This window comes from Telmatherina bonti, assembly GCF_933228915.1.
Source record: "Telmatherina bonti genome assembly, chromosome: 1".
NCBI lineage: Eukaryota > Metazoa > Chordata > Actinopteri > Atheriniformes > Telmatherinidae > Telmatherina > Telmatherina bonti.
In genome coordinates this window covers 28,631,543-28,643,974 of record NC_136619.1, presented here as the reverse complement: position 1 = coordinate 28,643,974, position 12,432 = coordinate 28,631,543, and the positions used below count along the sequence as shown (strand labels likewise).

General features: G+C 40.6%; 2 protein-coding genes across 2 annotated transcripts; one reads left to right on the top strand and one right to left on the bottom strand.

The window, feature by feature from the left end:
• The first annotated feature begins 97 nt into the window (after positions 1-97).
• On the top strand, positions 98-2,258 carry trappc2l (trafficking protein particle complex subunit 2L). Its single transcript, XM_079245778.1, has 5 exons — positions 98-141; positions 428-600; positions 1,208-1,295; positions 1,939-2,018; positions 2,100-2,258. The coding sequence occupies exons 1-5, from the start codon at positions 109-111 to the stop codon at positions 2,143-2,145; spliced, it is 420 nt and encodes a 139-aa protein (XP_079101904.1). The 5' UTR covers positions 98-108; the 3' UTR covers positions 2,146-2,258.
• Positions 2,259-2,279: 21 nt separating this feature from the next.
• On the bottom strand, positions 2,280-6,877 carry pabpn1l (PABPN1 like, cytoplasmic). Its single transcript, XM_079245767.1, has 6 exons — positions 6,615-6,877; positions 5,910-6,036; positions 5,415-5,482; positions 5,215-5,321; positions 5,043-5,130; positions 2,280-2,918 (listed from the first exon to the last, which is right to left on the bottom strand). The coding sequence occupies exons 1-6, from the start codon at positions 6,684-6,686 to the stop codon at positions 2,592-2,594; spliced, it is 789 nt and encodes a 262-aa protein (XP_079101893.1). The 5' UTR covers positions 6,687-6,877; the 3' UTR covers positions 2,280-2,591.
• Positions 6,878-12,432: the final 5,555 nt, after the last annotated feature.

The following is a 12,432-nucleotide window of genomic DNA, read 5'->3' as shown; positions in this document are numbered from 1 at the left end:
TATAATGCAAATTGGTTGTGAATTGGTGTCCTCTTGACACTTATTTTTCCATCGGTATTGAATGCAACGCATCACGTGACCACAGCTGACAGCTGGAGGAATACCAACATGGCGGTGTGTGTAGCTGTGATCGCAAAGGAGGTATTTGTAAAGCTCTCGATTATTTTCTCACTACCTGTTTAATGACAACAGAAGGTTTTTCTTTAAAACCTATTATTCTTTCTAGATAAGGGCCAGCCTTCTCTGTGTGATATAAGATCCAGCAAGTTAAAATATTCCGACAGAGCAAGTATTAGCATGATCTTAGGCTATCTGCTATTCAGTGTTGTCACATTTTTTTAATGGAGATTTTGTGGAAAAATGATCCAGAAATTGTGCTTTTAACAGATGTTTTAACGTTTGAATGTTATTTTATGTATTTCCTTAGAATTACCCACTGTATATCCGCAGTGTGCCATCTCAAAATGAGCTGAAGTTTCACTATACAGTGCACACCTCTCTGGATGTGGTGGAGGAGAAGATCTCCGCGGTGGGCAAATCTTTGGGAGACCAGAGAGAGCTGTACCTGGGTCTGCTTTACCCAACTGAAGACTACAAAGTGTATCCTTTTAGTTTAATTGGTAAAAGCTCAGAACACAAGTGATTTAAATGCAGCACTTCCTCCTTACTATTACTGAGGTTCAGCTTTCATTAGGTGTCAAGGTAAAGTGATGTATATCTGGATTATCTAACAATAATGAGAACCATTTTAATAATAATAATAATAATAATAATAATAATAATGGATAAGCTGTATATTGTGCTTTATTGGTGACAACTTGGATCCATTGTTCATGCACTCCACATTTATTCTTGGTGATGGTAAGCTTACATGTGTAGCCACATGTACCCTGGGCAGACTGGCGGAAATGTGGCAGCCGATATATGCACCCAAGGACACAACTACAAATTACTGGAAGCTCTCTGGTCATTGGATGACCTGCTCTGTCTCCTGACTTACTGCCTCATGAAAAGTTAAATAGTGTCACAGTTCTTGAAATGTTAATATTTGACTATAAAATGTCTCCTAGAGGGAAGGAAATGTATTATAATTTTGAGGGAATACTGTACTGGTGAATCACCACAGATGGGACCTCATCAAGGCTGTAAACGTGTTGAAATACTTGAATACCAACTACCTTTCTTATATCCTTGACTACAAAAATAGATATGGATATGTAACCAACTCCAAGGTGAAATTTGTAATCGTTGTGGACTCATCAAATACATCATTACGGGACAACGAAATAAGGAGTGTATGTTGAATCTATAAACTGTTTAAATATGTTCAGTCCAGTGAGTGGACTCTTCCAGTTATGTTTTGTATTGCTGCTCCTCTGCACTTCTTTAAGCTTTAGCCAAGATGCTAATTAATGCAGCAGTTGCATTTTTATGAATTTGTTTTGTGATCCTTTGCCGATATCAGCTAAGAGCCAACAAGTTGTACAAATCAAAAGGCAGTCATCATAGATTCACAGAATTTTCAGAAATGATCATTTTTCATCTCAGTTTTTGATCCCATGTAGGTCTGCCGGTCCACTAAGACATGTGGATTGTCTTTGTCATTCACTCCTTTAAGTTATGTAGAAAGTTTTAATTCAAAAATTCGCTTCCAATATTACTTCAAATCTTAAAATTTTCATATTTTATAAACTAGTCCACTGTGCTTTCATGTTACTTAAAATAAAAGAAATGTCTTTATATTGACATATTACTTTGGTTTAACGCATTTTGTAGTACACCAGCCAAAGCCAATTATTTATTGGTAAAATATTTTGAGTCTACCTGTCAAGAGACAATACCTTTTTTTTTTTCCCCTAACAATTGAACAATCTGATCTGGTATAATGATGCCAATTTCAGTAATTTAGGTTAGTAACTTGCATTTGGTCTCTTACAGATGTTTAGGAAGTTGCACAACTCTTTCACCGATGTAATGTGCAACCCATTCCACAATCCTGGGGACCCCATACAGTCCAAGTAAGTCAGTCTCTTACACATTTCTATTGTAAAGGATTGAGTTAGCCCCTTGTATTTAACTTTGCCCCAATCATTATCCAGGGTCTTCAATGGGATCGTTTCTGGAATGATGGTTTCAACTGGCTGACGTCCTTCCTGCCCCCTTCTGTTGAGCATCTACTGTACATATCACTTTACATTTTTTTGTTTACATGTTCTTTTGATTCAACTGCAAGATTGTGAGTAAACTTGGTCCTTGGATATGACTGCATGTGTTATTTTACTTTTATTTATGCACATAGCAAAAGAACTTAAGTTACACATAGGTAGGTAGGGTTTATATATTACAAGCAGCAACACAACATTCCCATCAATTTGTAAAAACAGATGCAACTGCGTAACAATGTAAGAACTGTCCCATGCATTCACAGCAACATAAGCTTATAATGTAACAGGGACCCCAGTCTGCTTTTGTCACTTCACCTATGAATGACTGATGCAGGAATTAGTTCTGTACATCACAATACTTGGAAGTATTTGCTTTTTAAAAATCACAACCCATCCACACAAATAGTATGTAGGCTGGGAGTAGTGCTAACGTTGCTGAGGGTAGTGCTGTCCACTTGATGCTGCTCCCAGTTCCTCTGATGGTGGTGTGATGAGAAGAAGACATGGGTAACGTTTCGGTGTTTGTTCATGGTAGTCCATGTGTCCCTGTCTCTTTCCAACTGATGCTCCTCCATAATAGGGGTGTGGTGTTTGGTGCTGTGGTCTTGTCGACTGGTACCGGAATCTGCCTCGAGAGCTGTTTTGGTATCTGGGAGGACGGTAACCGCGACCTCTGCCTCTGGAGTGGCCACCTCTGTGTCCCCCCCTGTCTGTGGTGCTGATGCCTGGCATGTTGGTTCTCTTGGGCAATACCTGAAAGTTAAATAAAACTTATTACTCTTCCAGTTTAAAGTAGTTTACCATTCAGAGCAAAACAATGTTTGACTCTCCTAAACACACAAGATGTCTCGAGTTTATCTGAACTGAATTCAGAGGACGAAGTAAACTGCTGTTTATGTTGATCCCCAGATGATTGCCAAAGCATAAACTAAGGCCATTAGGAACAAAAGACTGATGCTGTTTTTGTTTTTTTTTCCCTCCCAAAAACACGAATGCTATCTGGTAGCATTTCAGGTGTCCAGAAGCTACAAACAGTATTCCTACTAAATCTGATCACTTAGTCAAAAATGGACAGACAGGCAACTGAAAAGCTTTTATAAAGAAAAAAAAAAAAAACAAACAATATGAATTAAACCCAGAGATCCTTGAAGATGTGGGAAAATATTAAGGATCAGTGTAAATTTTCCCCAGTTATGATGGCAAAGCCAAACTTAATCTGTAAACATGACAGTAATCATGATCATTATTGCTGGTGTTACTACCTCCACTGAGGTCACGTTTTTGCCAGCGATTGTCCGATGATGTAAGGTTTTATTATGCTGTATTAAACCACACATCACTTCAAAAGAGATATTTCAATTTCAATGTTTTCCAAAACCTAAAGTAAATTGAAAATAATGTCTGTCGCTGCTTCATAATCTTAATTTTAACCACCTTTTTGTTTTCATTAAAGATCAACTTTTATATTTAAGATCCAGGGAATGTGCTGAAACAGAAGCAGGATATGCAAATAACATGGGAACACGAGGTAGTCAGAGGGTGTTGCAGACAAGCTGATCAGCAGTTAGACTCAGGGCTCCTTTCAGCTTAAAAAAATTTATCATAGAAGCTACTGTTTACCATGGCTGGAACATCCTGTAGCCAATTAAGAACTTTTAGTTCAATTTGATGATAAAAATAGGACTGTGCCAGTTGCAAATTTTTAAAGTGCTATACAGTTTTATACGCATTAGTGAAGGCATGGGTACCTGTAATATTGCTTTGTGAAATCAGTCTGACATGCTCAACAAGCTGCAGCAACCAACCCAAACTACAGAGTCCCAAGTCTTGCTTTACCTTGATTATACGATTTGCAATTTCACACAGGATTACAACATTTTAGCTAGCAGACGTTCAGTACTTTTCTTACAGACTGATTGTCCAGACTGAATTAGAGCAACTTTTATGGGCTAATCCCTTGTTTTCACCTTGTCTAATGGAAATGTACAGCTCCACGGGTACAAGTCAGGTGCGCGCTGCACCATCTTCTCTTCCCTTCTTAGCTGAAGAGTTTATTTAAACCTGAAAGCCTTGACTGTACGCACATTTCAAGTTTCAGTATTCCTTTTTTATGTTTCCAGACTAGAATACATGCAAATGAGTGATTTGCTAAATTAGTAAAATCAGTCAATTCCCCACTGGACTTGTGGGTGCAGGTGTGACACTGTACAAGAAACACATAGTAAAAAAAATAAAAAAAATCATTTATATACAAACAGAGTTCTAATGCATACATTTCATGAACTGATTCTGCATCAATATAATGTAGGTGGGGTTGAACCTGCATAATAATTCTTATAAGTACATGGAACCAGAAAGGTTTCTCCTTGGATCATGAGTTGGGTTAGAAAACTCCCGTCTGAGATTTCATTCATGAATCATGTTGGTATCAGAGCCTGATAAAGGTTTTGGATCAAAAATCAGTCCCAACTCATTTTTTTTCCAAAGCAAATCAGTTATCCAAGAATTGGCTACAAATTTTCTTACAAGCTCACAAAATGACCATTTCTCTCAAGAAACCGAAAGGGGGGGAAAAAAGAAAAGTCAATCACAACAGAATTTACCCTATAGTATAATTCAATTGATCAGCATGTGCCCCTTCAGTTGTTTTAAGTCAAACAAAGAAATAAAATGACATTTTAAAGAGTGCATCAAATCATCCATTTTATAAAAACCAGTTCTTTGAGAACAAAAGGAAGTATGATGTTGCTGAAAACCCCAGCTCTCAGTGCTATAAACTGCATTTGCGAAACAAACCCACTGAAATGTGATTAATGGCAAATTTGACAGCATTATAAAGAGGATTCCAAGACCAAGATATTTTGTTGTCAACTTTACCTTGAGGACTCTTCCTCTGAACAACGTCTCATGTAAACCAATAGCGCTCTGCACGGAGTCTCGATCAGAGAATTCAATGTAAGCAAAACTGGAGGAGACAAAGAAGAAAATGTTATGATTATACATAGTTTTACAATTGACAGGTAGGTAAAATTAGAAGTTATACACCCACCCTTTGGGGTGACCAGAGAATCTATCGCACAGGATGGTAACTCTGTTGACAGGACCACAGCCATTGAAATGGATCTCCAGCTCATCTGCAGTAGCTCCATAATCTACCTAAGATTTTTATTCCCCCCCCCATAGAACATCAGAATGTGGTAATAAAAACGAAAACATTATAAGTATGATGAAAGGTGATACATAGCTTACATTTCCCACATAGACCGATCTGTTGTCTGCATCTATCCTCTCCTCAGGAGTCATATTATAGAAGGGTCCTGTGGTGAAAACAGAAAACATAATACACAATTGCTTGCAGACAAAACAAAGAGTGTGTTGTCTACACAGGGATTCCCTCCAGGTGAAATGAAGACTAATATTCTCATCTCTTTTCTTTTCATAAAAGATGTGGCACCCTTCTGACTGAATCTCAGTCTTATGGAAGAACTGAAAAGGAGGAAGAAATGAGGAGATGCACAGAGGCAGAAAATAGCCACAGGCAGAAAAGGACACTTCTGGTTTACTGGGTTTCACTGCTGCATCTCACTGGGCAGTGATCAGGCACATGTGAACACTGTTGTCCACAGTGAAGTGACCCAGGTGTTAGCCAGATGGTTAAAAAAGCAGAATCAGGACCTTTCTGTACACCAAACAGGCACGACAACAAACAACTTAGTGGATGAAACGGGCGAGCCTTGCTCTCACCGGGCCGAGGGCTGTTGGTCATTAGCTGCATCTCTTCTGCAACACACCTCTCCTCTTCCTCCTTCAGTCTCTCAGTCTCTTCTTCCATCTCCAGCTCCTGGACCCTGGCCTTGATAGCCATCAGCTCCTGAGACAAGAATGGAAACCAACATTTGAGCCTAACATGGCCAAAGAGTGCTTAGGTCATATTTAAGGTGTTAGAAATGAGTGTGAAATGGGCCAGTATCAATTTGTGTCGTCAAAACACAAATCCACAGAACTTCTTTTGTTGAATGTCCATTTAAAAAGAAAAAACTACATAAAAACTTAGGAGATAATTCTGTAATAATGGCACTCATTTGGTGGCCAATATTTGTTGCAGCTTAATGAACACGCACTACAACCAGAAGGCTGTTTAATCTGAAATCTTGCTTTTTTTTTTTTTTTCCCAGGAAACCTAAGGCGCTTGCTTTCATGCATTATAGCTAGTTACAATGGAGTAAATATCTTTCACAATCCATACTATTACAGTCGCCGCACCCGACTGGCCCACAGCTGGGTATGCATGTGTCTGCACGAGCATGAGGCTAGCAGATGTAGCTTTCTCTGTTAACAATCAACAGCGCTCCATGCTTGTGCGGCTGGTCGCAACCCTTTCTCATTACACGCGTGCCAACAAACGAGTCAGCACCCCTTAGATTCTCCACAGACACAACGATGACTCACCGGGTCCTCGGTGAACTGCTCACCGATGGTCTCACTCTCTAGATAGCGGTACTCCATATGGTTTTCCGACATACTAGCTGCTAAGACTTAGCATCTGCAAAGCTAACCGCTGCTCGCCAAACCCGACACGAAAAAAAAAAAACTCTCACCGGAAGGAAACTGTTCGGCAGTGAATGGACAAGACACCAGAAGGCATATGAGGTAAGCTAATATATATCACCTGTGCGCGAGGTTCATGACGCGCAGGACTGATTGACCTACAGTCTATGTGATTGACACAAAGCGCACGTGAGAGTGGTGGCGCATGGATGGGGGTGGAAGGAGGCTTGCTTTCAGGGGCTCATATGCAAATTTTTTTTTTTAAAAAAAGAAAAAGAAAATTGGGCTAAAATACATAATTTTTTAATAATATACCTTCAAAAAAGGAAGATAAAAGTATAAACCAATAACAATATTAAATATAAATGCTGTTTAATACATAGTAAAATTTTTACAAGAAAAGAAGTTAATAAATTAATGCCAGTTATGGTATATTAATGTTATGGTATAATTAACAATACTTTGCTGTATGGAAAGGGGCAAATGTAACCTGTATGTTTTTGGATGGACCCATTTTTGCAGTAATAGCTTTAGTGACATTTTTAGGCCATTTGGCTGTTCATAGCTCTTGGATGTTCATGAGTTTCCTCAGATGAACTGTTTACTCCAAGTCCTTCCACAACACTCTGTGTAGAATGGGAAGATGTGCCATGCCATGTTGCATACTAGAAGTGCCATCTTGTAAGAAAATACTGTTCTTTAATCTATTTACAGGCATTGTTACCAGGTCAGAATTAAATTTGCTTGTCTTAAACCAGTCAAATTCAGTAGAAAGGAGATGCGATGACCTTCCTTGGAATAACTGAAGTGCACCACTTACTTACATGCTAATGTGACCAAATCTGATCTGCTGAAATATCTGATGTATCATTGCAGAGCGAACATTAGAATTCAGTGTCTAAGCACACGAAAGTTAACTTCAGAGCCAGTGAGAATACAGTGCTGTATCTAAACAAACTAATGCATGACATCTTCACATTCCCTTGGAGCTCATGTGTAAAGAGTCACTAACCATGGGTTTCATTCACTAACCAAATCTAAAGCAATGTTCTGAAAAATGCCCCAGAAGAAATGTGAATCAGACGCGCTGGGCTGCACAGCATTGCCAGAGACAGTAAGGTAACATTGCTGGTGATGTAGTAGTTCTAATCGTAAAACAAACCTTAAAAATTAAATAAATACAGAGAGTTCACAGAAATATATTCAAATAATTTCCTTCAAGATGTTTTGGTTTAATATAAATTCATTATTTCAGACATTCACTTTCCTTCCCATTCATGCTAACATTTGTTTTTAGTTTTCTTCCAATGAACAGCAGAAGGCACTTTGAGAGAGCCCCCATGTTGTTTATAAGGTATCCTCTGTTCTTTTTTAAACACATCATTCCTGCAAGTGATCTTTCTTTTCTTTTTATTACTTTTTAAATTATTTTTTACTTTCTATTTATATTATTATTTGTTTATTTTTATTTGTTTATTTGTTTATTTATGGTAGGGATTGTCCACAACTATCACTGGACTATTTAATCCTGAACTGCCTGTGACTGTGTGACTGTAATGCAGTGTTTGGCAGTGCTGGTCCTCACCACTGCTCTGCGTGTTTTGGATTTTTATACTCCAACTCACCTGATTTAGATAAATGACCTTATTCATCAGGTCCTTTGCAATCCTGTTAATAAGCCATTCATGTCAGCCAGATGTTTGAATGTTTAGAAGGCAGCATGGTGGAGTAGTGGTTACCAATGCAGCCTCACAGCAGTAAGGTCACTGGTTTGAGCCTTGGCTGTGTGGCATTTGTATGTTCTCTCCTTGTATGTGTGGGTTTTCTGGGTACCCTGTCTTCCTCCCAAGACATGCATGTTAGGTTAATCGATCACTTGTTACATATACATCACTTTGGATAAAAGCATCTGCCAAATGACAGTAGAATAGAAAGATCTCAAATATGCAGAGCAGTGGGTCCTGTGAAACAAGACTGAGAAACTGTTCTGTTGCATATAGGCAAATGAACCAGCATCCACACAACCAACACCACAATGGAATTCTTTAATCAGTCGTTTTATCATCATGTGTCTTACTACTACTACTACTGTGAATAATGTTATTTTTTTCTTTTGCACAAAACTATTATTTAAGTATAAGTGAGCCACCAAAATCCTGCCATTTACTTTAATACTTAAAAAAATAAACCTGTTATATTCACAAGAAGAACTTCTTTCTTTCTTTCTTTCTTTCTTTCTTTCTTTCTTTCTCAAACCATTGTGTGTGTGATTTTGTACACATTTTTAGCAATTGTAATTTTGAAATGGCGGAATCACTGGGATTTTGTGGATGTCTAATAAAAGTTTACATACAAATATCCAACTTTGTACAATGGCATGCATAAAATGTTTATACAAGAAGGGGGAAAAACAATAATGAAACTGACTATCCATCCATCCATCCATCCATCCATCTTCTGCCACTTATCCGGGGTTGGGTCATGGGGGCAGCAGCCGAAGCAGGGAAGCTCAGACTTCCCTCACACCAGCCACATTTGCCAACTCTGCAGGGGGGATCCCAAGGCATCCTCAGGCCAGCCGAGAGATATAATCCCTCCAGCGTGTCCTGGGTCTTCCCTGGGGTCTCTTCCCAGAGGGACATGTCTGGAACACCTTGCCAGGGAGGCGTCCAGGAGGCATCCTAACCAGATACCTAGCCACCTCAACTTGTTCCTCTTGCTGCGGGGAGCAGCGACTCTACTCTGAGCCCCTCTCGCATGACCGAGCTCCTCAACCTATCTCTAAGGGTGAGCCCGTTCACCCTGCGGAGGAAATTCATTTCAGTTACCTGTATACGAGATCTCGTTCTTTTGGTCACGACCCACAGCTCATGACCATAGGTGAGGGTAGGAATGCAGATCGACTGGTAAATCGAGGGCTTCGCCTTCTGGCTCAGCTCTTTCTTCACCATGACAGACCAGCGCAGAGTCCGCGTTACTGCAATACTCCGTATGTCGATCACATGCTCCATCTTTCCCTCACTTGTGAACAAGACCCCGAGATATTTAAACTCCTCCACTTGAGGCAGGACCTGACTCCCGACCAGGAGAGGGCAAATGACCCTATTCCGGCTGAAGACCATGATCTCAGATTTGGAGGTGCTGATTCCCATTCCAGCCGCTTCACACTTGGCAGCGAATCGCTCAAGCGAGAGCTGGAGATCACGACCAGATGAAGCCAACAGGACCACATCATTGCAAAAAGCACACACCCAATCCTGAGGTCATCAAGCCGGATCCCCTCAACACCTTGGATGTGTCTTTTTTTTTTTTTTTTTATCACTTACTGAATGTTTTTAGTTGTTTTATTAACCAGAATTCAGTTAAAGAGACAGTATTCAGGGAATGATGTTTTTCGGGGAATGTGGGTGGGTGTGTGTGGGTGGGTGTGGGGGGGGTTCTTTGCTCTTTGTCCTTGTGTGTGTGTGTGAGTGTGTGGAAAGAGCTTGTGTCGATTATTTTTAAATGCCTTTTTATCCACTGTTTGTTTTAATCCTTATGACTTAATTTTATCCTGTAAAGCACTTTGTGTTGCTTGAGGCATGAAAAGTGCTCAAGAAATAAAGTTTGATTTGATTTGATTTAGAAATTCTGTCCATGTATTTATGAACAGAATCGGTGCTAACCCTCTGCCAGTGAGGGTTGGCGGAGTCCAACCCTCACTGGAAACAAATCCGATTTTCTACCGGCAATGCGAACCAAGCTCTGACACCTGTCATACAGGGACCGGACAGCTCGCACAAGGGGGTCCGGTACCCCATACCTCCGGAGTACCCCCCACCAGGAGCCCCTGGGGGACACGGTCGAACGCCTTCTCAAGGTCCACAAAGCACATGTAGACTGGTTGGGCAAACTCCCATGTCCCCTCCAAGACACCAAAGAGAGTATAGAGCTGGTCCACTGTTCTGTGACCAGGACGAAAACCACACTGCTCCTCCTCAATCCGAGATTCAACTATCCGGTGAACCCTCCTCTTCAGGACCCCTGAATAGACCTTACCAGGGAGGCTGAGGAGTGTGATTTCCTGTAATTGGAACACACCCTCCGGTCCCCCTTCTTAAAAAGGGGGACCACCAACCCAGTCTGCCAGTCCAGTGGCACTGTCCCCGATGTCCATGCGATTCTGCAGAGGCGTGTCAGCCAGGACAGCCCCACAGCATCCAGAGCCTTAAGGAAGTCTGGGTGGATCTCATCCACCCCCGGGGCCAAGGAGCTTTTTGACCACCTCAGCGACTTCAGCCCCAGAGGTAGGAGAGTCCACCCCTGAGTCCACCAGCTCTGCTTCCTCATCGGAAGACGTGTTGGTCGGATTGAGGAGGTCTTTGAAGTATTCCTTCCACCAACCCACAATGTCCCGAGTTGAGGTCAGCCGCTCCCCATCTCCACTATACACGGTATTGACGGAGCACTGCTTCCCCCGTCTGAGTCACCAGATGGTGGGCCAGAATCACCTCAAAGCCGTCTGGAAGCCTTTTTCCATGGCTTCGCCGAACTCCTCCCATGCCCGAGTTTTCCTACAGCCACAGTTCCGGCTGGCAGCCTCAACAATAGAGGCATGGAACACAGGCCACTGTGACTCAATGTCCCCAGCCTGACTCCGGACATGGTTGAAGCTCTGCTGATGGTGGGAGTTGAAACTCACTAATGACAAAATAATAATAGGTGCACTAATGGATTAAATTATATGATGAGTATTATAACGATATATACAAAGGCATATAGTGAGCATATTTATTATTTATTTTTCTGATGTATGCTAACTTTTCTGATATACTGCCTTGTCAAAAAAAAAGGCCTGCACCAAAATAATTAAAAAAAAAAGACCACACACTCTAATATTGTTTTTGGAGGACATTTAGATTTAATTATGGCACAAATTGGCTGTGGCATAGTATTGATAAGCTTTTGCAATTTTGCAAAAGCCCAAAAGCTTTCTTCCAAAGACTTAGAAAAAAGATTTATTTCCATCTTTAATACATTGATTTTTTTTTTTTTTTTTTTTTTTTTTTTACGAAGACCTTGTATTGATGACAGGAGAGCTCAACCACTGAATTGAGTCGTCCCAGCACATCCCAAAGATTGTTAATATGGTTTAGGTCTACAATTGAAATCTGCAATTGAAAATGATGTCTCGCGCTCCCTGAACCACTCTTTCACAATCTGGGCCCAATGAATTATGGTTTTGTCTTGTGCCTGTGCCATCAGGGAAGAAACCTCTCTTGATGTAATGACATGATCAATTAGTATATTCACCTGAACAACTCCAGCATCTCCAGACCTCAGCACTGCCCCTACAGGCTCATGCAGTAAGCACTTGATGGCTGTATCACTTCATTTGCCTCTCTTACTGCCATGATGCACTCATCACTCTGGAACAGGATAAACCAGAACTTATCAGACAACACAACTTTCTTCTATCGTTCCAGTCCAGTGTTGAAGCCTTTTTCTTTAGTTAGCCAAAGTGATAAGTAGTTTTCTTAGAAAAAGGACTTAAGGCGTTATCAGGAATTTTCCATGGCTGTTGATAGATCAAACTGGAAAGGGTAATTTATGTCTACACAGCTGTTCAGTCCCAATCCCTTGAGTTTCCTTCACATGCTTTTTTCTTGATTTCCACAAACATTTAAGTCAGGGATGCCCAAGTCGAGTCCCTGAGAGCTACCAACCTGCAACGTTTAAA